Source organism: Tenrec ecaudatus, chromosome 18, assembly GCF_050624435.1.
Source record: "Tenrec ecaudatus isolate mTenEca1 chromosome 18, mTenEca1.hap1, whole genome shotgun sequence".
Taxonomy (NCBI): Eukaryota; Metazoa; Chordata; class Mammalia; order Afrosoricida; family Tenrecidae; genus Tenrec; species Tenrec ecaudatus.
In genome coordinates, this window is record NC_134547.1 from 8,149,557 (window position 1) to 8,173,116 (window position 23,560).

At 62.5% G+C, this 23,560-nt stretch overlaps 3 protein-coding genes across 5 annotated transcripts; 1 reads left to right on the forward strand and 2 right to left on the reverse strand.

Annotated features, from left to right (window-relative positions):
- Positions 1-386: 386 nt before the first annotated feature.
- On the reverse strand, positions 387-5,902 carry BCL2L12 (BCL2 like 12). Of its 2 annotated transcripts, none has more exons than XM_075536864.1 (7): positions 5,698-5,902; positions 5,059-5,173; positions 4,721-4,950; positions 3,454-3,540; positions 3,010-3,104; positions 1,715-2,002; positions 387-594 (listed from the first exon to the last, which is right to left on the reverse strand). In XM_075536864.1, exons 2-7 carry the CDS (start codon positions 5,163-5,165, stop codon positions 544-546), a joined length of 858 nt encoding a protein of 285 aa, XP_075392979.1. In that variant the 5' UTR covers positions 5,166-5,173; positions 5,698-5,902; the 3' UTR covers positions 387-543. The 2 variants fall into 2 exon arrangements, with proteins under 2 accessions (XP_075392979.1, XP_075392980.1); XM_075536865.1 differs by having other exon boundaries at positions 5,806-5,897.
- Positions 5,903-6,001: 99 nt separating this feature from the next.
- IRF3 (interferon regulatory factor 3) lies at positions 6,002-11,001 on the forward strand. Its single transcript, XM_075536863.1, has 8 exons — positions 6,002-6,217; positions 6,855-7,027; positions 7,554-7,725; positions 7,813-7,880; positions 8,713-8,905; positions 9,004-9,375; positions 10,239-10,354; positions 10,750-11,001. Exons 2-8 carry the CDS (start codon positions 6,863-6,865, stop codon positions 10,930-10,932), a joined length of 1,269 nt encoding a protein of 422 aa, XP_075392978.1. The 5' UTR covers positions 6,002-6,217; positions 6,855-6,862; the 3' UTR covers positions 10,933-11,001.
- A 529-nt stretch (positions 11,002-11,530) lies between these two features.
- Positions 11,531-23,560, reverse strand: SCAF1 (SR-related CTD associated factor 1). 2 transcript variants are annotated; one of them, XM_075538004.1, is made up of 11 exons: positions 23,145-23,560; positions 20,354-20,467; positions 20,169-20,226; positions 19,793-19,887; positions 19,428-19,528; positions 19,226-19,341; positions 15,007-17,745; positions 14,533-14,615; positions 14,143-14,361; positions 12,157-12,285; positions 11,531-11,974 (listed from the first exon to the last, which is right to left on the reverse strand). In XM_075538004.1, exons 2-11 carry the CDS (start codon positions 20,459-20,461, stop codon positions 11,783-11,785), a joined length of 3,840 nt encoding a protein of 1,279 aa, XP_075394119.1. In that variant the 5' UTR covers positions 20,462-20,467; positions 23,145-23,560; the 3' UTR covers positions 11,531-11,782. The 2 variants fall into 2 exon arrangements, with proteins under 2 accessions (XP_075394119.1, XP_075394118.1); XM_075538003.1 differs by lacking the exon at positions 23,145-23,560 and having other exon boundaries at positions 20,354-21,061.

Consider the following 23,560-nt stretch of genomic DNA (forward strand, 5'->3'; position numbering starts at 1 on the left):
CCCTGATGCAGCCCTGGGTGCTGAAGAAGCCGCGGAGAGACCCCTGCCAGTGCTGAGATGCTTACACTGCCACTGGATTCAAAGACTTTCTACCCACTGGCCTGTGATCCTCCTGGATTCGGTGTCATTGTGTGTGAGTTTGAGGAGGTCTTTGTAGATCAGTGTGGGGCATATGGGCTAAGTAGGACTTGTGGGCTTGGACTAGATGGGGTTGGGATGCTTTCTGCATGTACACTCACCCTTGATAAAAAACTCTCTCTTTTACATATGGGAGTTTCTGTGGGTCTGTTTCCCTAGTCTACCCAGACGAACACGTCTTGTCGACCCAGCCCTAATGGAGGATGGGGAGACGACTTAGTTCTCAAGTGAAAGAACCGTCAGCGGTTTCAAACATCTTTTAATATGAAAAGTTAGAAAACACTTTCTGTTTTGGTGAGCAGCGATGGCGGAACCCTGAGCAGCACCCAGTGGCTCAGGAACGCAGCAAAAGCACCGAGGGGCCTGGCCACGTGGTCCAGGGTGGAGCAGCGGCTGGGGAAGGTCTCAGTCCAGGGGTAAGTTCAAGTCCACGGGAGAAACTGCCAGGATACCCTCCTGTGGGGGAAGGAGAGTTGTACAGAGCTAGTGAGCAAGGCGGGGCTCCTATCGAGCCCGTCCCCACCTCAGGAGGTCAGAGACACGCAGCAAGGACCCAGGGGTCCAGAGGGAGAGGGGTACAGTTCTAGAGAGAGCGGGACAAAACCCCAGAGAGACAGGAGACAGAGACTAAGAGAAGGGGGATAAGGGGAAGACAGAGATCAGGGGGCGGGGAGGGTACAGAGAGTCAGAGAAAGGGAGACAGAGGCCAAGAGAGTGTGGGGGAGAAGAGACCCAAAGAGAGAGGGACAGAGGTCCAGAGAGAAAGCAGAGACCCAGAGAGAGTGAAGTGTCCCAGAGAGAGGGGGACAGAGACCCAGAGAGAAAGAGACAGAGATACAGAGAGGGAGGGGGGCAGAGATACATAGAGAGAGGGGTGGACAGAGACTCATAAAGAGACAGAGATACAGGGAGAGAGGGGGACAGAGACCAAGCGAGGTGGTGGGGGCAGAGGCTTAGAGACAGACTGACAGACACTCAGAAAGGACAGAGAGCCGGGGCTGCACTCTTATTAGGTCCCCCCCCCCACACACACACAGAGTCAATTACAGACAGGGATAGAGGGAGAGAGGCAGGCAGGGCCAAGCTGAGGTTCAGAGTTCTCAACTCTGACCCGGCGATGCACAGACGGCAACTGGACACAGGGAGCAGCATGAGCTCTGCAGACGCTGCCGTGCCAGAGCCCGTGACGCCAAAGCAGGTCTGTTCAAGCGACAGAGCAGAGCCAATCCCTTGAAGCACATCTTTCTCTTTAATCAGAATCGAACTCACTGCCATCAAATTGATGCCAGCTCTCTGCGAGCCGACAGGGCAGGGCAGAACGTCCCCTGCGGGGGGAGGGGGGGTTCTGAGACTGTACCTCTTTATGGCACCCGCAGAGCGTCGGGTGGTTTCGAACTGCTGACCTTGCAGTTAGCGGCCCAACGTGTAAAACCCACTATGCCCGCAGGGCTGCTGGCGCTCACAAATGCAGAAAGTAGGTCTGAGAGATCTAAGAAGGACTCCGACAAGCCCACCCACTCCCCACAGGGCAACTGGATCAGGAGAGCGGGGCGGGGGAAGGGCTTTGGCGGCTCACCCAGCCCCCGTGGGCCTGGATCCAGGGGGTGAAGCTGTGCACGTGCTCCACACTGAGTCCTGCCAGGGTGCCGCCCAGCCGAGCCACGCGCCGGCTCAGCTCCATGGCCAGGGCCAGGCGGGCCAGGGGCTCCGGGGAGGGCGGTGGGGGCCCGGGACACGGTGACAGTGGTGGCGCACGGCCGCCATGCGGGCTGGCTTTGCGACTGCAGAACAGCTCAGCGAGGCGGGCGAAGGAACTGGAGGAAAGGCGAGCCAGCCGGCGGCGTAGAGCTGGGTCGGAGGCCAGCTGCGAGACAAAGAAGAGAAGAGGTAAGGCCCGCCCCTGGGCACACCCCCTTGCCCAAGGCCAGCCAATCAGAGGTTGGGGTGTGTGGCTTTGGGGCTCTGGTCCAACCTCTCTCAAACTGCAGCGACTCACAGTGACCCTACAGAGCAGGGTAGAACTGCCCCTGTGGGTTTCGGAGACTGTAACTCTTTGCAGTAGGAAGCCTCGTTTTTCTCCCCCAGAGCGGCTGGTGGTTTTGAACTGCTGACCTTCAGGATGGCAACACAATGGGTAACCATTATACCACTAGTCTGGTGCTGCCTAGATGCTTCCTATCCAACCACGCCTCTACCCAGCCCATCACCCAATCACCAACCAGCTTCTACCTATCCAACCACGCCTCTACCCAGCCCATCACCCAATCACCAACCAGCTTCTACCTATCCAACCACGCCTCTACCCAGCCCATCACCCAATCACCAACCAGCTTCTATGATGACTTCTACTCCCAACTATGCCCAGGGAAGTGGTCCAGCCCTGATGTGAAGCCACGCCTCTGCGATGCCTCAACAGCTAATCCAGACCAAGCCCCACTTGATTGGGGGCTGATTTCTAGCCCCACCCACTACAAACCTCCAATCAGAGCCCTGGCCACGCCCCCTACCAATAAACAACCCTCCCCAAAGCAAACTCACTGCCATTTAATTGAGTAAAAGTCTTAGTGACCCTTACAGGGCAGTGTAGAACTTTCATAAACTGTAACTCTTTATAGGGGTAGAAAGCCTCATCTTTCTCTGGAAATGGGGCTAGTTGTTTTGAACTGTTGGCCTTGAAGTTAGCAGCCCAATGCATAACGATTATGCTACCAGGTCTCCAGAATCTCAGAAGGCTATTCATCTAAAGTACTTGTCCTGCCCTTTTCCCACCAGTCCATTCAATAAAAATGAAGATCTAGCCTCTTAGCTGGTGCCCAGCCAGCCCCCCAAATTCCTGTCTCCTTTGGAAAATGGGCCAGCCCCGCCCATTACCTTCTGGTTGATGACTTCTGCTTCCTCCTCCAGCAAGACCACCAGCCTACGCAGCAGGGCTTCCTTCTCGGTAGTAGGAGGGGCGCCCTCTTGTTCTGTGAAGCAGGAAGAATTCAGCTGCGGGCAGCACCTGCCTAGCTTCCTGCTGTCGGCTCTGACCCCAGGCTCCACACAAACACTGCGATCCCTAGTTTCTCCTGACTGGTTTTCCGGAGATTACCAGGCCTTTCTTCCGACTCTGTCTTGCTCTATAAAACCTGCTCAGCATCACAGCACACAAGCTCCCACTGACAGGTGGACAGGGAAGGTACGTGAGGCGGAAGGGCCAGGAATCGAACCTCGGTCTCCCACAGGGAAGCCAGGGACTCTACCACTGAACCACATCTGCAGCCTGACTGGCCACACTCCTGGCCCCATCCTTCTGCAGCGACCTCTTGGCCTCACCTGGGCTGGGAGGTGATCTCAGCTGCTCTTTGACCAACTGCTCCAGCCGCTGGGCCACCAGGGTGTAGAAGTCAGGTGTGGCAGTGCCTGGGGTAAAAGTTGGGGGTGAGGGGTCTCCAGGTATCAAAAACTTAAGACCTCTCTCCTCCCAATTACCCTACCAGGCAGTTACAATTTCCATGCTGGGCTTTGACTGTTGACGCTGCACTTGACCCTGAAGAGCATCCCAGCCAAGGAAATAAAAAGTCTGGTATTCCCAGAACTATCACCCTAGCCCAGGTCTGTTTCAGACATCACCAATGGATCACAGCACTCTTCTCCCCAGCTATAAAATCTTGGCCAAGAGACTAATGCTATCACCAGTCCTCAGCCTCACCTAGCAGAGGAAACCTGTTTGACACTGAAGTCCCACGCCACCCCATTGCCATTTCTCCTTTGCTCTCGGAGGAAACGGGGGGATCAGGAAGGGAAAGGACGTCCTCAGTTGTGTCCTCAGCCAGGGAACAGCTACTGAAAACTAGGTCTCCTATCTCTTTCCAGTGGGAACCGGTGGCTACAAAAGTTCTGGGGGGCATGGATGGAGGAGAGAGGCAAGAACTAAATATCAACTAGCTATAATTAGGTGGAAAAGAAACGCCCTCCCCTAGCCAGCACATGGAATCGATAAATTAAAATATCTAATTGATAAGAGCCAGTCAGGGTGCAGTATAGCACAGATGAAACATACAACTTTCCTCTAGTTCTTTAATGCTTTACCCCTCCCCACTATCCCCCGATTCTAGCATACAAATCAGGCTAGGCCAGAGCATGTACGCTGGTACAGATAAGAGACTGAAACACAGGGAATACAGGACAGATAAACCCCTCGGGACCAATAATGAGAGTAGCCATACCAGGAGGGTAAAGGGGAAGGTGGGGAGAGAAAAGGGGAACTGATCACAATGATCAACATAGAACCCCCTCCCAGGGGGGTAGACAATAGAAAAGTGAATGAAGGGAGGCAGCGGTTGGTGTAAGACACGAAAAAGAATAAATGATAAATTATCCAGGGTTTATGGGGGAACAGAGGGGGAAGGGGAGCAAATGAGCTGGCACCAAGGTCTCAAGTAGAAAGAAAATGTCTTGGGGATGGGCACAGAACAGGATGGTGAGTTTGGCTACAGAGGCCATACACCGCATCCCTCTGGCTTCTGATTCCATCAGTGCTTCAGGAATGGAGGCTCCTGGCCCTGCTGGTTTTACAGGTGATCCAGGAGAAACTGCTTACCAGGTTCCGAAGCATAGCAGGGGTGGAGGGGCAGGAAGCAAGGCCGAGGGGACTCAGGGGGCACTGCCCCTCGGCCCAGGGGACAGGGAAGGCATCGGCGAAGGCGGCTCAAGAAGTCTGTGGACTGCTCCTGACTGGGGCTCCTGGGAAGGAGGTCTTCAGACACTGAGTCCACAGGACCCCTGGAAGCTGTTTCTTCTTCGAGGCTTCGAGGGTCACCTCCCTGCAACCTCGGGACAGGGACCAAAGCCAGTAGAGAGGAAGTAAAGGAAACAGACTGAGTCCAGGAGCAAGAGTCTGAAGAGGTTCCATGCTGAATGCAGGCCCCCCTCTTTTACCTGGGTGGAGTGATCACCGGAGCCCCGGCAGCCTCACCCTTCTTGAGGAAGGCTTCAAGGACCCTCATGGTGTCCTCTCGGAGGCCCAGCTCCTCGGAACCCGCCATGGGGGTCCCTGTGAGGGAGGAGGCTTGAGCTTGGTGTTCAAGGTCCAGAGGGGCGAGGCAGCTTGGGGTCCAAACTCTGAATGAGGAGGGGCCCAGGGGCTTGAGATGGTTAATCCCCAAGGCAGAAAGGTGCTGGAGGTCTGGGCTGTGGTCCAGAGCCCAGAGAGAGAAGGGAACTGGGGACTAAGGGTTTGGAAGTCTAGGTGAGGAAGGGGCAGAGGGAGAAGGGGTTGGGGACCCAAATTCCTGGGTCTGGAGAAGGGGAGCTCAGGGGAGGGGGCGCGGGGGGGGGGGCTCCTAGGTCTGAGGGAGAAGGAGCTAGCTGATGCTGGAACCTCCTCCCGGGTCTAGGGGTCTGGGGACCCGAACTCCTGGCTTCTGAAGGCCACATTTGCCAAACTAGTAAATTTAGAGGATCCGGGCACTACCAATCCCAGGCGGTTCCCTGGCACGCGTGCCCCCGCGGTTTGCTAGTGCTGGCAAAGCAGCCAGCCGGGAGGAGGGGTTCCGCTGTTGCTCAGCCTGGACTCACGTGGACGCGGGACGCGCGGGTGTCGGAAAAGCAGGGAGGGCAAGCCGGCCACTGAGTCCCGGTCCCTCCTCGGTCCTGCGGCCCATCCCGGGTTAACAACCGGCTCACCTGGCCCCGGGGCCCACCTCCGCCTCCACTGAACTTGCGCAAACTTTTCAAAGCTTAACTTCTATGCGCCTGCGCACTGGGCCGGAGGACTACCGGCCCCGGCGTCGAGGGGCGGGGCGCTGGCCGCCGGCAATTTTTGGCTTGTGGGGTTCCCAGCAGGCCTGAGCCAGGAAGACCTTAAAAGAGCGTGGGGGTGGGGCCTGGGCTGGCGGGACCGCCCCTTGAGTCTGGAAGGGTTGCACGCACGGAGCTGGATCGGGTCGTGCTCATGGAGAGGAAAGCCCCACTGCTTTAGAATTCCGGAAAGAGAGGGGGTCGCACAGTGTAGAGACCGATCCCAAAGACCGGGGAGACCCCCAGCACTCTGCGACCCTCGACCTAGGTGACGCGGAAGAGCCGGTGCCATCTCAGGGTGAGGGACTGGAGAAGGCGGGGGAGGGGTGGGTGGGTGGTTGGCAGCGAGGCGAGGAGGGGGCTCCGTCTCAAGAGGGGTCTCCACTGGGGTGTCCAAAGAGGACGGTGAGGATTGTGCATGGACAGTGGATATGGGTGCATGGGGGGGTCTTCAGTGGGTGGGGGCACTATCGCAGGGGTCTGCTGGAGATAGACGTCTACATGTAGTCAACGTACCCACTCATTGCCATCCGATCTATTCCGACTCACAGCCACCCTGAGGAGGGCAGGCTCTCCAGACGCGAGCAGCCAGCCTATTTTCCGCAGTTCTGCGGAGCGGCTGCTAGACTTGAACCCCAGACATAGGAGTTAGCAGCCCGAAGCTTACAGGGAGTAGCATCTGACATAACTAGGGAGGGTGATGGGTCGCAGCCTGGACACTGGGGTGGGGGTGTGGAACTGTCAAGGAATATGGGAGGGGGTCCTCGCTGCGTCGAAGAGCGGGTGGGAGGAGGAAGGGGCTCTGTAGGGTCTCAGGCGCCCGGAGGAGGCAGGCTGGCACCCCAGGAGGAGCCCGCGAGGGTGGGCCTGGAGAGGGAGGCGCGGGTGGATCGGGTAGGGTCGCGCCCACAAACTGCCTGACCCTCTGCCCGCAGGCCGGAGCATGGGGACCCAGAAGCCGCGGATTCTGCCTTGGCTCATTTCGCAGCTGGACTCGGGGCAGATGGAGGGCGTGGCCTGGGTGGACGCGAGCCGCCAGCGTTTCCGTATCCCATGGAAGCACCGCCTGCGCCAGGACACGCAGCAGGAGGACTTCCGCATATTCCAAGTGCGGAGGGCCGGGGCGCGGGAAAGCCCGAGCGGGGCGCCGGCGAGAAGGGGGCGGGGCGCCGGCGAGGAGGGGCGGGGCTGTCGCCCATGGGGCGGGGCCCTCCGCGGTGGGCGGGGTCAGTCCGACCGGCGAGCGGAGTGGAGGGAGGATGCTGTCCTTTGAAAAGGGGAAAAAGCGAAGGGGTTTGGCTTGTGACGGTGGGGCTCGGAGAGTTCGGAGGAACCTGTGGGTGGAAGTGGGCGGAGCTATGCCGATGGAGAGGCTGGTGGGCTGGCTGCTGGCGGGTCCTGGAGCCGGTTCTGTGAGGTTCAAGCACCCCAAAGTGGGGGTGCCAGGCGCAAGGTTGTTACAGAGGGTGCCCAGGGCAGGTGGTCGTGGGTTCGAAAGCAAACACCTTTGAACGCTGTGGGGTAGATCTTGGACCACGCAGAACCCCACAGTTCAGGGGGTCAGGGGTGGAGGCTTGTGGGGGTAGCCTTGCTGCTAGTGTTAGGTCCCCAGTCTTCTCCCCTCCTACCCCTAGGCCTGGGCTGAGGTCAGCGGCGCCTACAATCCCGAGAAAGATAGGCCAGACCCCCCTACCTGGAAGCGGAACTTCCGGTCAGCCCTGAACCGGAAGGAGGTGTTGCGTGTAGCCGAGGACCACAGTAAGGACCCCGTGGACCCACACAAGATCTATGAATTTGTGACATCAGGTGTGCGACCAGCGGGCTTTTGCATGGAGACTGGGATTTAGGGGGGTCCGGCACCCCTACTTGGCTCACCTTTCTTTTTGACTATAGATCGGGACTTTCCTGAACCGGACACTCTTCCAGGCACCAATGACTGGGGAAGTGCTTCTTGTAGTCAGGTAAGAATCACCCCCCTCTCCTAACCTTCCTGTGGGCACCCTGTTCCTGTTTGGCCTACCCTCTCCCTTGCTCCCAATTCCCTCCCCCTCACCCCCACCGCGGTGGTTCGCCAGTCTCAGGATTTTGAAAAGTTTTCCTGCTTGGCAGGGAAATTAACCCCACTACCACAAGGTCAGCAGTTCAAACCCACCCGCCGCTCGCAGAAGAGGAGGCTGTCTGTGTAAAGCGTTAACTCTTAGGGCCACTTCGCCCGTCCTCTACAGACAAGTGGCTCTCAACCTTCCTAATGCCTCGACCCTTCCATACAGTTCCTCATGTCATGGTGACCCCCCCCAACCATTAAATTACTTTTGTTGCTCCTTCATAGCTGTCATTTTGCTACTGTGAAGGATCTGTTTCATTGTTACAAATTGAACATAGCGATTAATTACAAAATTATATGTATCGGTAATTACTATCTCGTGAAATATTTGTGTTTTCCAATGGGCTTAGGCGACTCCTGTGAAAGGGTCGTTTGTTCAACCCCCAGGGTTGAGAATCGCTGCTTTAGACCCTCTGTGGAGTGACCCACGATCTTTGAGAGCACCCAGGTGGCACAGTGGGCTTATGCATTTGGGTGCGGTTCAAGCCCACCTGCTGGCTTCTTCTGGAAGCCCCATTGGGATGGAGGAGCAGGGGGGGGCTATACCTTTGGGGGCTTCCTAGGCTGTCGCCAGGCCTTTCTGCCTCGGCCCTTAGGTGGGTTCGCCAGTCTTGTGGTGAGCAGCTGATTGCTTAACCCCGTAACTCATGGCCACTGCAGTGCCCGGGCGGCTGTCTCTTCTTTTCCAGGACGACATCCTGGAGGACTTACTGGACAGAATGGTGCTGGCCCCAATCCCAGATGGGGGTCCCCCAAGCCTCGCCGTGACCTCTGAGGACCCCTTTCCGCTCTCACTGAGCCCTACTGTGGACCCGTCTGTGCCTTGCCAGGGATTGGTCCCCCTGGCAAACCCCCTGAAACAGCTGCTGGTCCCTGAGGATGGTGGGTGCCAGGGGTGGATGAGTAGGTGGTGAAGAGGCCGGAGTGGGGGTCCCCGCTGGCCCCTCTTCCACTGGCTAAACCATCTCTCCTCTGCTCAGACTGGGAGTTCGAGGTGACAGTCTTCTACCGGGGTCGCCAGGTCTTCCAGCAGGCGGCCTTCTGCCCCGGGGGCCTGCGGCTGGTGGGCTCCGAAGCGGCAGAGAGGGCCCTGCCTGGGCGGCAGATGCTGCTGCCCAACCCCGGGCAGGCCCTGGCAGACACGGTGGCGGTGGAGTACGTGAGGCGCGTGCTGGGTTCGCTCGGGTCAGGGCTCATGCTGTGGCGGGTGGGGCAGCGGCTCTGGGCCCGGAGGCTGGGCCACTGCAGCGTCTTCTGGACGGTCAGCGAGGAGCTGCTCCCCAAGGACACACACAGTGAGGTCCCCAAGGACTTGGGAGGCGTTGTGTTCGACCTGGGACCCTTTGTGGCAGGTGAGTGGGTGGATCGGACGATGGCTCGATCTGCCGTGGGTCCTGGGCCGAGGCTTTGGCTGCTCTGGGTCCATGTCCCCCAGTGCACTGACAGTGCCGCTGTCCTCAGTGCGCCAAACGGTGGCTATGGTGGCGGAGACAAATGCCTGGTGGGCTATGCTGTCCACACGTGACCGCCAAGGGCCGGTATGGTCAAGTAATGATGACTCTACGAGGTCCCTGGTGGCCCAGTGACTAAGCATGTGGCTACTAACCAAGAGGGTGGTGGTTCGAACCCGCCAGCCGCTCTCCAGGAGGAAAATGAGGCAGTCAGCTGGGGTGAAGGAGGCAGTTAGCTTGGAAATCCCTGGGCAGAGCCCTTCCTGCCCTGCAGAGTGTCCGGGTGTCAGAACCCACTGGACTGGGCGGTGGTGAGTGGTGGTGGCGAGGGGCCTGGTTTGGGGTGAAGTGCACAGGCCGGTGGCCCACACCCACCAGTGGCTCGGAGGAAGAGGAGGTGGGTGGTCTGTTTCCGCCGAGATGTCAGGTGCAGTGCTCCTCTGCCTTGCTGGGTCGGAAGCCAAATGGCACAGGCCTCAGGGCTTGGGGGCAGGTGACACCCAACACCTCCTCCTCAGGGACCACTGATCATCTGCAGAAAGCAGACGTCCCTCTGGAGCAGGGGGGGGGGGGGTTGGCTTGGTGCAGGGAGGGGGACAAGGGTCGCCTCTGTCCCTGCCAGGGCTGTGGGGACTTTGCTGGAAGCAAGCGCCCCTGGGTTGTGGCATCAGAGCTGTGAAGGGCCCTGGGTTGAGGAGGTGGAAGGTGGTGAACTCGCGAAGTGGGAATCCTTCCTGCCCCCGACACCCTCTCCTCACCCCCAGATCTGATTGCCTTCATTGAGGGAAGCATGCGCTCACCCCGCTACACCCTGTGGTTCTGCATTGGGCAGCAGTGGCCCCAGAATGAGTCATGGACCAAGAGGCTGGTGATGGTCAAGGTTGCCTGGGTCTCCTGAGGCTGAGGGGTGGGACTGAGGGGGTGGGATGGGGGGAGAACACGCTCCCAAGAGACAGGACCCCCCCCCCCCAGAGAGCCCTCTGGGAAATGACAACTTCCACTAGTTTCAGTTCTCCTAGGACGTCCCGTCAGTGGCCTCGCCTGGACAACAGGCTCCCTTCTGACCATTGGCCCCTCAGCCCTGGGGGCTTCTGGGAACCTGTCTCTTAGAAACCGGCCCTGGCCCCCCCTGTTGGTCAAACTGCAACTCCCTGCAGCCCCAGGCCTGATGCTGCACCATCCAGACGCCACAGCGGGGGCAGCTGGGAATTGTAGTCTGAGGCTGGCGGGGCAGTGGGGTTTGCCCCTAATTCGGCCATTCTCCGCCTCCTGCAGGTAGTTCCCACCTGCCTCCGGGCTCTGTTGGACATGGCCCGGGAGGGGGGTGCCTCCTCCCTGGAGACCGTGGACCTGCACATCTCCAACAGCCCCTTGCTCTCCCTCACCTCCGACCAGTACAAGGCCTACCTGCAGGACCTGGTGGAGGACATGGAGTTCCAGATCGCCGGGGAAGCCTGACCCCCAGTGAAACACCCTGCTGCAGGGCCACCGCACCCGACCCCCAACAATAAACTGGTCCCCATGACAGCCAGCGCTGTCTGGTGTTGGGTGGGCTCCGCCGGGCATTGTCGGGCCCCAATATTTACTCACAATTCTCACTCGACACCCTCCCAGTGGCTAGCTTCCCAGTGACCTGGTACGGAGGCAAAGGTCACTTGGACAGGGGCAGGGGTCAGGAGGAGGTCACACCAGGTCCACATCCAGGGACAGGCTGGCTGGTTACCCAGGGGGCAGGTCTCCCGCCTCACTTGGACCTAGGGGGACACCCTCAACTATGTCCCAGTTCTGCTGCAAGACCCCATCAAGTCCCCTTGGCCCTGGGCTCCAGCCCTGCCCGGCCTGGTGGCCCTTGTCGTCTCCTTGCAGGGAGCAGTGAGGTCCTCCCACTCACAGGGCTGCTCCCCAGAAGCTGACAGGCCCTGGGGCAGTGAGCCCCCTTCTGTGGCAGCCAATGTGACCCTCAAGGCCTGGGAGGAAAGGAGGGTGGGGGGCTCACATATCCTAGCCCTCCCCACACGGGTCTGAGAGGCCAGAGTGGAAAGGAGGCTGGGCCAGCAAACGTCTCATGAAATCTTTAATGGATTTGAGGGTGAGAGGCATGAACAGAGTGGGGGCCACAGGGTGGGCTCAGGGGCAGGGGGATGGACAGCGGGCTGGGTGGGGGTGGGGTAGGGGAGAACGACGAAGACTCTCTTCCCTGCAGCAGCCCTCCCTCCTCATCCCAGTGACGGGGGAGGGACAGGGAGGTGGAGCCATAAATATGTCCAGACTTTCCACAAGGCAAATAGGGGGTCAGGGTAGCAGGGCCTCAGAGCGGGGGCAGGGGCAGGCCCGGGCCGCCCTTGTCAGGGGGACCTGGCTCCTTGGGCACCCGCGGCGGAGCAGGGGGATCCCCAGGCTTGCGGCCGTGCTTGCGGAAGTAGCGGTAGCGCTGGACGTAGGCCCGAACCAGGTTGCTCACCTTGACGGGGTTGATCTCCCCGCTTTTGCTGTGGCAGATCTGGGGGGTGGGGCAGCAGGTTACCACCTCCCTGTGGGATGTCCCCCCTGGGACCACGTAGCTCAGTTGTGAGGACAGAGCTCATGCCACCGGTGTGGTGGACCAGGGGGCGGGGTGGCGAGGGCTGAAGGAGGTGCGGCCACCCCTACCGGCTGCCTCCCCGCCCGTCCCTCGGGTCCCACCTTGTGGACGGCCTTCCTCAGGATGTCCTTGTACTCCTCCTTGGTGATGTCCTTCTTCTGGTAGTACGGCTTGATGGCCAGCTTGACCTCCTCCACTGCCCGCTCCTGCGTGTGCAGTTTCTTCAGGTACTGCAGGGAGGGGGGCAAGACAGACAGGGTCACCTGGCAGAACCCACCCATTGCCTCCAGCATCCGCCCTGTGCTTCCTCCCCTGGCTGCCTGGCTGCACCTGACCCTCAGCCTGGCCCACGTCAGCTGTTCCCGTCCTCAAAGGCGGCCACTGGTGGGGGCAGCTGTGGGCAGAGCCACTAGACCCCCGCACCGCTTGTTGAGCGGGTGACTGCTGGAACCCAGGACTCTGAAGGGCAAGTCAGCATCCTGGACTGTCAGCATGTGGAGTCTGGGGCAGGGACCCTCATTCTGGGATCCGTGTTGCAGTATGGTAGCCTGCCGTGGGGACAGGAGCCAAGGAGGGAGAAGTAGTCTTGTGGGCAGGGAAGGCCAGCCTGTGACTGCAGGCTGAGGCCCTGTGGGGAGGCACCCTGAACCCCACCCCGTCGCCTAAGAGCAGGCTCGACGGAAGCAGGGGGACCTGCCCCAGAGACACCTCACTTGAGCCGGGCACTTCTCTCTACAGTTCCTGGCCTGAGGCCGATGGGAGCTGGTAAACGGAGGCCTGGAGCAGGGCCAGCACCAGCCCAGCCTCCTGTCTGCGGAGCTCCTGGGCACCTAGAACCATGGGCTGCCCCAGACAGCTGGGAATTCCTAAGACGAGACCCCAGAAAGAGGCATGCCTGTGCCCTATTGGTCACGGTGAGGGAGGACAAAGGGCGGAGGACAGACTCAGGGGCCCTTCCTGTACCCACCCTGCCCCACAGGGCACAAGCCAGGGCCATCCCACCCACTCTGTCTTCAAGCAGGAGACCAGCGGCTGTGTGGACAAGACAAAGCTCATGCTTCCACTGGGTCGGGGTCCAGAGAGAATGGCGGGGTAGTCACCGAGGGGAGGCTGGGCTGGGTTGGGAACCACCAGCAGGCCAATCCTGATGCCTGGCAACCCCCAGGTGAGGGAGAGCAACCCTGGAGCGGCCCCCTCCTCGGGCAACCACCTTCTGGTTCGCAGCCCAGCACCTGGGTGGAGAGGGGTGTGCGTGGGAGGTGGGATGTGTGTGGGTGGGTGTCTTAAAAAAACTTGTGCAAAAGCAGAATGGAAAGAGGACTGGCTTTTCCCGGCCACTCTGAGCCGCCTGGAGGAGGGCCGCGGGTGGCTGGGGGTTCCTTCCAGTTGAGTTGGTGCAGACCCTGCAGGGGTCTAGCCGACCACAGTGCCCGAGGAAAGGCAGATGGGGTTCCCTGGGGCCTCTCATCACGGCACCACACCAACTGCTCATGGACAAAGCTTGCCATCTGCACGTCTGTCTGTTTAACAAATCCATGCCCTTTAGTCCATTCTGACCTCACCCCACAGGGTGGCACAGAGCTGCCCCACCAGCACTGTGGCTATCAGTCCTCATGGGACCAGCCGACTGTCTTGCCCATGCAGAATGGCAGCTGGGCTGGGTTGGGCTGTGTGGTTAGTGACCAGTACCTCAACCCGGGGCCAGCCACACGGCCCCTGGCTCCTTGGCTGCAGGCTGAGTCACACATCACAGCCCTTGCCCTGTGAGCCCGTGACAAGGCAGCCCGTCAGTCAGCTCTTCACCGGGGGCCTTTACCCAGTGGAGCCACGAGAAGGCGGCACTAACACGCGATGGAGGCGTGACAGGTGGTGTGGCTACAGGGAAGCTCCTTAGTCTGAAGCGGCAAGGGAGGGCTGGGTGGCCCTGACACGGCTCAGACCCTCTGCCAGAGACTGGAAGAGGGACCCGCGGTTACACAGATACCGTCGTGCTCGGAGCCTGGGACCCTTGCATCCTGCCGTCAACCTCTGTCCCCGTCCCCTGTGCAACGGCTGCATCGAGGGCCCCCCCCACTCACACAGCTCACCTTGTCAGTGTCCCCGCGTCCCTCTGAGCTGCTGCTGCCCTCTCTCTTGTCGGACGCTGCAGCCAGCCCCGTAGGGGTGGGCGGGGTTGAGCCGCAGCCCCCCAGGGGGAGGTTGCCAGGAAGCAGGTAGCTGGAGGGGCCGGGAGGCAGACCCAGAGAGGTGGGCACAGGAGCTGGCGTCACCCCCAGACTTGACGGGGGCTTCCTGTGGCTGAGGATCTGCAGTGGAGGGGGTTGGGGGGGGAGGTGAGCAAATGGGTGGGGATATTGATGGGGAAGTGCGGGGAAAAAAACCACCCACCCCCATGATTTCCCAGCAGCTCCAGGGCCGTGGGCTCCTGGCCCAGATCCAGGATAAGAGCAAGGCAGGGACCAGCCCTGGGAGCCCACCTGGTTGGTGGCCTGGATCAGCTCCTGGGCCTTCGCTCGGCTGGCCAGGTTGGCCTCCTCCATCTTGAAGAGCAGTGCTGTCACTGCAGGACACCAGGACACAGGGGCAGATGTGAGGCACGTGGGGGCCCTGACTAGTGTCTGCCACCCATCCCAGTTCCTGGCATTGGCAACACCACTCAGACCAGGGCCTTGGCCAGGACATGAACCTCCACCCAATCCACCTGAGCTGCTCTTGCAGTCAACAGGGTGACTGACCTGAGGCCTGGACATCTGGACCAGGTGGTGGCAGGAGAGCATGTCTCTAAACCCCCACCACCCTTGGCCTGGCTTCTCCCCCTTCCCTCTAGCTGCCCCCACCCCACTACATGCCCCCAGGCCCAGTGTCCACCGTCCAGCTTCCCGGGACCCCACCTGCTGCCCAGACCCTTCGAGTCCCTCCAACCAGGCCGAGCCCGCCCCAGGGACACTCACGGGCCAGGACGCCGCTGGTGGTACAGTCCACACCCGCCGGCAGGTTCCAGGGCATGGGTGGTGGCAGCGTGGGCAGCTGGGAGACCCGGGCGGTTGGCCCATCCTCAGCCCCCGAGTCACCGGCGGTGGAGCCTGCACTGGGGGCAGTGCTGGGGGCGGCGGCAGCCGTGCTAGTAGCTGTGGTGGTGGCTGGCTGCTGCTCCTCCTCCTCCTCCTCTTCCTCCTCCTCCTCTTCTTCCTCCTCCTCCTCGACCACATCCCGAGCCCCAGCGTCCTCACAGACCTCTTCAGGTAGAAAGGAGACCTCGGGTGTCTTGCAACTGCTGTCCACAGTCTGGGAGTCAGGGGTGAGCGCCGGAGGGGGCGGGGGCGCCGCCTTGGGGGGCGGGGTGCTGGGTGCTTTGGTGGCCCGCTCCTCCCCAGACCAGGATGGCTCCTCAGCACCCTTGGGGCCAGCAGCCTGGCTGCAGCTGTCCGCCTTGGACTTCTTCAGCGTTCCGGGGCCCCCACCCCCGCTGCTGCGCACTTTCTTGCGTGTCTTGGACGGCTTTGTCTTGCCCTTGGTCCCCTTGGCCTTCTTGGCCCCAGCTTTGACCTTGACCTTGGTCTTCTTGGGCTTGGTGCTGCCCGGCGCAGCCTTGGCCACCTCAGCGGGGACCCGTTCGTCGGGCTTGAGGAACGGGGAGCGGCTCTCGCGGTCGCGGCTGAACTTGACGCCTATGGAGCCCAGGCCAGCAGAGGCGGCCTCCTTGGCGGGGGTGGTGCTGCTGACGCCCTCCCGGATCAGCACCGCCACCTTGGACTGCAGCTTCACCTTCCGCGAGGAGCAGGACGAGGACGACGAGCCCGAGCCGGAGCCGCTGCTTACCGGCTTTGGGGGCGCTGGGGCGGGCACCGACTCCTTCGGGGGCCGGGCCTTCTTGGATGACCTGTCCCTGTCCCGGTCGCCCGCGTCCAGCGCCTTCCTCCGTGACCCCTTCTCGCGGGACGAGGCGGCGGCGGCCCCGGAGCGGCGGCGGTCCTTCTCGCTGCCCTTGACCCCCCGATCATCCCCGCTCAGGCCCTCCGAGTCGTACAGGACCTCGCGCTTGGGCGACGAGGCGGGCACCGGCGAGGGGGCCCGGGGGTCGCGCTGGTCGGGCCGGCCCACCGTGATGGTCCGCTTGATGGCGAAGAGGTCGTGGTCCGTGAGGTCCTGAATGGACGGAGGCACGGCCCCCCGGCGGCGGCTGTCCCGCTCGCTGCCCGGCACGGCGGCGCCCGTGGCCGGAGGCACCAGCAGCGAGCCCTTCTCCGAGCCGCCGTCCCCCGACCGCTTCTCGCCCCGCGACCTGGACCGCTTCTTCTTCTTCTTGCTGCCGCCGCCGCCGCCGCCATCCCGGCGCTTCCCGCGGTGCCGCTCGCGCCGCGAGGACGAGGACGAGGAGGTGGCCGGCGGCGGGGAGGCCGAGCGCCGGCGCCGGCGCCGCTTCTCCCGGGAGCGTGAGCGGCGGCTGCCCCCGCGCCGGCGGTCGGCGCTGCGCGAGCGGGAGCGGCGGCGGGCGGAGCGGGAGCGGCGGCGGGCGGAGGACGAGGCGTGCGAGCTGGGCTTGCGGTCCCGGGAGCGGTGCTTCTTGGAGTCCCAGGCGGCGGCGGGGGGCGCGGCGGGCTGGCCGCCGGGCGCGGGCGAGGTGGCCTCCTTGGCCTCGCCGCTGCCGCCGTGGCGCTTGTGCTCCCGCTTGGACTTCTTGCGGGCGGGGGGCGCGGCGGGCGTGGGGGGCGCGGCGGGGGACGCGGAGCGCTGGCGGTAGCGTTCGCGCCGCTGTGTCAGGATCTTGCGGCGGAGGTCCAGGCCCCCCCAGCGGGGGTCGGCGGTCGGCGTCACTGGGGCCGGCTCCCCAAGGTCCACCTGCAGGCCGCCCTCGCCGTCCGAGTCGGCGTGCAGGGACAGGAAGTCATCGCCCTCCGGCGCCCGGGGCGCGGGGGCAGGGGCCGGGGGCTGGGCCGCGGCGGGGGGCCGGGCGCGAGCCCGGAAGAGGGCCGGCAGGGCCAGCCTGGGCTCGTCCTCAGGCTGCACGATCTCGCCCTCCTCGATCTCCGGGTCGGCGGGGGTGGGCAGGGGCACGGGGAAGGCAGCGCCCCCGCCGGCTGTCACCACCTCCACGGAGACCTTGCCTTCCCGGCAGGCCTCCGCCTGGGTGCCCACCACGAAGACGCGCCGGCGGGTGGCCCCTTCGGCCCGCGTGGAGTCGGCCTGGGGCGGGGTGCCCGGCTCAGGGGCAGGCTGCGGGGCCGCGGGCTCTGGCCGGGGGCTTTCATCGCCTGGGAAGTCCTGGCTCAGGCTGTTGTCGTCGTAGATGCCCGCCAGGGTCTCTGAGATACGGCTGATGCTCTGGGACAGGGCCTCTTCCTCCTCCTCTTCCTCCTCCTCCTCTTCCTCCTCTGGCGAGGGGGTCCCGGCTGAGGAGCTGGGGTTGGAGCCGGTGGGGTCAAAGGGGTCGTACTTCTGCTCCGGGGCGGGAGGTGGGGAGTAGGCCTCGTCGGTGGGGTGGAAGGGGTCATAGATGTCAAATCGAGGGAGGGGTGGGGCGGGAGGCGCTTGGGGGGGTGGAGGGGAAGGGGAGGATGAAGAGGGGGACGGGGAGGGTGAAGAGGAGGCAGAGGAGGGGGCAGGGGGTGGGGCAGGACCCCCGTCCCCGGTGCCCAGGGTGAGGAGGTGGCGGGCACAGGCAGGTCGAGACACATGGGACTGCGGAGAAGCTGCAAATGGAGTAGGGACAGCGGGAGGTCAGGGGCCAGAGCTGCCCTTCTCATGCCAAACAAGAGCACCAGCACTGGCACCAGTCTGCCCCCAGCACGGGCACACAGGCCACACGGCCCCCAGGATCTTCACACTGGACCACCCAGCACTGCTCACTCATATCCACCACCTGCTCCCAGCTGGCAAACAGGCCCTTCACACAGGGCCTCCAGCAATTTTGTCTATACCCGTCATCCGGCACCTTCACCCATGCACCTAGCACTCAGAACCTCCCGCAACAGCACCCCAGGCCCTGGGAAGGATGGGGCAGCCTCACCCTCTCACCCGAGGTCTCGCAGCCGCCCTCAGGGGGCAGAGGAGACCATGGCAGGAGGGGGGCGGGCTGCTGCCATGCCTGCAGAGCAGAGGCAGTAGGTGACCAAACTGCGGGGGTGGGGGGAGGACGGCCCAAGACTCCCCAGTGCTCTGCACCAAGGCACCCCAACAGGCATTTCTGACATCAGTACACAGACCAGCGATCCGGCTCACCACAGAGACCCCAAGAGGCTGCACCACACCACAGGAGGCCGGCCGGGCTGGGGTCAGCATTCAAGCCCCCACTGCCCAGCCCCACGACCACACTCTCAACAAGTACAAGGCCCCGTGGGCTGGGGAAGCCCCAAAGTAACCCTCCTAGGCGCCTGGCCTTGTGAACACAGGTGGGGTTGCCTCCCCAGCACCCTGGCATGAGGGGTACTATAGCTGGGAACCAACTCAGGGGCACTGGGTGAAGGTGGGGAGCCTGCCAGGTTATGGCCATGTGCCGTTGGGTGGACCCGGGCGGCAGAGCAGCCCGGCAGATGGCCAGGCCTTCCTTGGCCACCAGAGGTCCCACCTAAAACCCTGGGGGCCCTGTGTCCCGGGGATGGGGTGGCAGCAGCAGTACCGCCAGGACCTTCCACTCCCCACCCTGCACCCCAGGGGGCCATCTACGAGGTCACACACAGACAGAGGAGATAAGTCTTTCCCCTGGTTCTGGGAGCAGGGGAAGGCCGTGCCCTGAGAGGTGGTTAGACCTACCTGCTAAGGGGGATGCTGAAGGGTGGGCCACACAGTCTAGGGTTGAACAGGCCTGTCCGCCCAGGGGGCCGCAGACCCAGCAGGACCATGGGGCCACTGCAAGCCTGCACTTTGTAACCTGGAGGAGGTGCCCCCAGTGGAAGAAGGGGTGCCAGCACCCCAGGGACAGGCAGGTCAGCCATGCACTCAGTGGAGGCCCCGGCCCCTCACGCAGGGTAGCTGGGGTAGGTGTGTGTGCACGCATGCGTGCCTCTGACCCCCCACCCCACATCCCCCACCCCAGATGACTATCTGCATCTGTGTGCCCGCACAGCCCTGCCGGCTGGCAGGGAGCAAGACCTCAAGATCCAGGCCACATCATCGCCACTCCAACAATGATAAGCTGACTAGAAGCCACCGCCCTGCCCCGCCCCCACATACCTGATTTGCCTGTCCTCCAGGCCCGGAGACGGGGCAGCAGGCTGGGCACAGGCAGGGGGCCGGGATCCCTGTCCCCGATGCGGACCTCAGCCACCAGCTCCAGCAGGTCCTCGCTTCTGTGTGCAGAGGGAGCAGTGAGGCTTGGCCTTGGGGCTCCGCGTGTGGCCTGGCCACCTCTTCTACTTGGTCACCCACTACTCACTCGCCAGGCCGCAGATCCAGCCGGCTGGACACCCAGGTGTCCGGGGGCTCCAGGATGTTCACCAGCCCCGCCAAGAAGCTGTCAGCAGCCACGTCCAACACCTGGAAGAGGCCAGGTGGGTTCCAGGTGGTGATTGCCCCCCCCCAGGCACCCAGAAGTACCAGCTCCCCATCCCCGCCTGCTCACAGGTCAATGAGGCTCCAGCCCCTCCTCTTGGCCTGGCAACCTTGGGAGTGGGTGAGGCCCAGCCCCTAGAACCTTCCACATAACCCTACTAGCACCTCAGAACTGAGAGCTCAAGTCTCTTAGTTCCCTCTTCCCTCAGACCCAGGCTCCAGGAGAGAAGAAGGGTCCCCCTTACTCACAGTCGCTGTGTCTGTCCCCCCGGACTCCTGGATCCGGGGCTCTGACCTCGGGCTCCGGCAGCGCCTCCAGCGAAGCCCATAACACCTGGAGCTATCTGGAGAGAGAGGGGGGGTGTTGGGCAGGGTTTACAGCCCCTGGGGATGGAGTGGGAGAAGGGTGGGTCCCCTCCTGACTCACTCCCCTGGAGAATGTCCCCAAGGTGGCTCACAGGTGATCCCACGGCCTGTCCTGAGGAAGAGTCCACCACATGCCCCTGCAAGACCTGACCCTCCCCACTGCCCACCAGGATGCTGTCTAGCTGGTGGGTCACTGGAGGCCCCTCTGTGGTCAGGGCTCCCCTCCATCCAAGGAGGGGAGGCCCAGAAGGCAGCCTACCTTTCTCATTGGGCAGCTCCCCCTGCAGCGAACTCCCCACCGCCTGCTGGATGGCCCGCTGCGGGGGGAGGGAAAAGGCACCAGAGGAAGTTCTCAGCCTTCCAGAGACCCCACTCGGGGGCTTCCAGGGCCCCCTGGGATGTGGGCCCCCCACCCTGCTCTTCCTGCCCAGCCAGCTGCCTCACCAGGATGAAGGCAGATGGCGAGAGCGTGGGGTCTCTGTCGGGAGGGCCGTCACCACGTTCCTCACCCGACTCCTCTGCCGCCCCTCTAGATTCATCCTCCTCCTCCATGGTCACCTGGCGAGTGGAGGGGGCCAGTTTGCAGGGGAGGCAGTGGGAGGGGCGGAAGCATGGGGCCTCCCACACTGCTCCGACTGGTGTTCTGGGTGTGGGATGCTCTCCATCCCACCTCCCCTCCAGGACACAAGCCAGCCTCCCATCACAGGGGTCCCTCCCCTGCCTGGCTTCCAGCTGCCTCTTCCATTGAGAGAGAAGGCCCCAGCAGGCTTCTCTCTCATCCCGCTGGGGCCATGGCAGGGGCCCTAGGGCTGCCCCCCAATCTCGCCCCACTCCAAGACCTACTCCCAACCCTGGTGAGGGCTGCTCCAGCACAGGGGCGTTTATCCACTGATCTGTGATGCCAGATCCCATACTACTGCCTGATGTTAACCCACCTTCCCTAAATCCACCCGAATGCTGGTAGGAGGGGCGGGGGGTCCCGGGCACATCGCCTCAGACCCCACATGGCTCCCTGCGAGCATCAACTGGCCTCACTAGTAAGGGACGAGGGCAGTGCTCCTGGGTGCATGGAGGGGCACTCGGGGAGGGCCTCCCACACACCAGGGTGCTGCTTTTCAAAGGAACACACTGACTTCCAGGGAAAGCCCACTGTCCCCAGGACCTGTTCAGCAGGAGCCTCCGGCGAACATCTGGGCAACCTTCACAGAAACCCTACAGATCTGTGGCCCAGGTCAGCCAGTGGGAAAGTCACCTTCGGGCTGGAAGACGAGGGGGTTTGTCCTGAGTAGTGGGGTCTGGGACACACACGCTGACTTCAGCGGTCAGCGCTCACCCCCCATGTGCAAATGGGGGCCACCCTGCAAACACCACCCGGGGCTGCAAAGATTCGATGCCTGCAGACCCACTGTGTGCTCCGTTTGCTTCTCCAGAAAGCGGGCCAAGTGACCACAGCTGCTGCCACCCAGAAGGGTCTGGAGGGGAGGCGAATCTGACCCTGGCCATATGCTTGTCATCACGTCTGGGGTGCTCAAGACAGTCACTGGTTCCCAGGGTCCCAGCTCCTCCTACACCTGTCTCCACCCTCCCAGCTCCACATCTGCATAAAGGGCTCCCCCCACCAATTTCTAAGTGAGCCCCAAAGTCCCCACTTTCAAGCTTTTGGCATACTAAGCCTGCGGGCCCTTCCCCTGCCCACCTGTGATGAGTAGCACCTGGCCACTATTCTCACCCATCCCCAGTCCCAGTGGGCAGCTCCTGGTCCAGGGCTGATCTTGAGCACTTTCCAGACAAGCCCAAGCTACCAGGACCTGAAACTGCTCTCCTGACCAGCTCGAGCGTCCAGGCTGTGAATAAAGCTGGTGTTGGGGTCCAGGCCAACAAAGTAGACCCACCCAAGGGCCTTGGCAGATCAGAGGGCCCTGGGAACACAGCTCAATCTCCAGCATTTCCCGAATGAAGGCAATTCCGCAGCAGATGGCATCACGAAGGGGTCAAAAAATTTTTTTTAATTTAAAAAGCCCACAGCCATCAAGTGCATCCTGACTCCTTGTGACAGTGCAGAATTGCTCCCCAGGGTCTCCAAGGGGACAGGCAGCCTCATCTTTCTCCCTCAAGAGCTACTGGTGGGTTTTAACCCCACACCTGGAGGTCAGCAGCCCAAGGGCTTCACATCAAAAGGAGTACGTGGAAAAGGGACGTGGTGGGACTTTGACCTCCTTACAAGTGTCTCTGTAGGCAATGTGCTGGGTCTCCATGGAAACTGTATTTCTTATGGCTGATCAAGGTCAAAAGCACTGGGCTTGCAGGTCCTCTAGACTTTTTTCCCAGGGTATCAAGGCCCTAACCTAGGGCAATGCAGGATACTGTAACTTTTCCTCCTCAGTTCCTTTCTGAGGTGGGGACACAGTTTCCAACACCCTCTTCTGGGGGAGGGGCGAAGGTGGGACTTACTCTCTTGGCCCAAAAGTCATTCGAATTTCCGCCAGGCTTACAGGCCTGGCATGTGTACCCCCAGGTACCATTCTATTACCGCACCCCTGGAAGTCACACCCTAAGCCACTCTGGATGGCAGCAGGCCCTTCTAAGCGCCTCAGTCTCCTGTCATCCTGATCAGACGCCTCCCCAGACCTCGGGTGGCCCTCCACGGCTCTCGGAACGTTTCTGAATCTGCCTCCCGCACCGTGGGCACCTCCAAGTCTTCTGGGAGTGGGGAGGGGCCCTAAGAGTCTCCCCCCAGCCCGTGAGGACGACTTGCAGGCCCACTAAATGGCCCCAGGGCCCTCGTGGACGAGCAAATCCGTGTAGACACTGCCCAGACCTAACAGACTCTGCAGAACGCCCTCGCCCCCAGGAACCCATCTCAAGATGGCCCCAGAAGCCTCCCAACAGCCCCCAACCTCCGGTCAACCCAGACAAGCAATCCCCAGTGCCCACGACACGGCCCGGGCCGGCGCGATGGCCGGGGGCAGGCCCCAGGCGGGGTCTAGGCCCAGTGGGCGCTCCCTGTCCTCTCGGAAGAGCCCCATAGACGAACCCCGGCAACCACCGGGGCCCCGAGAAGGCCCCCCGCTCGGCGCCAGGCTCGGCCGCCGCCGCCGGGTCCGAGGCCGCCCCGCTAAGCCCTCCGGGCCCCGCGGCGTACAGAGAAGGCCCCACGACAACTAGAGACCCGACTCCGCCCCGCCCACCCCAATAGGCCGGAGCCCCGCGGGCCCGGGCACCGCCGCCATCTTACCCCGCCGCTCGGGCTGCGGCTCCGGCCCCGGCGCGGGGCGGGGCGGGCTGGGGCGGGGCTCGCCAGTCCAGGAGGTGGGGAGGGGGCGGGGCTACGGCGCCGCCGAGCTTGTCGGGATTTCAAGTACTGAGCACGGTAACGTGAAGGCTAGCGGGGGGCGACCGGACTCGGCTTCCCAGGAGGCAACGGGACTCTCGGGCTGGCTTCGCGCGGTGTACGACGGGAAGCGTAGTCCGAACGAAGGACAGTGAGAGGGTGAGAGGTGAAGTGGGCGGGACTGCGGGAGCCCGCGAGAAAGCCCCACAGTGCCATGCGCGCGCGCGGAAAAGGTGGCGGAACCGGAAGTGACGCAAGGAACTCCCGTTCAACAGAAGATGCAAGGGACTTGTAGTTAGTTCCGCAGAGTGGGCTGGAAT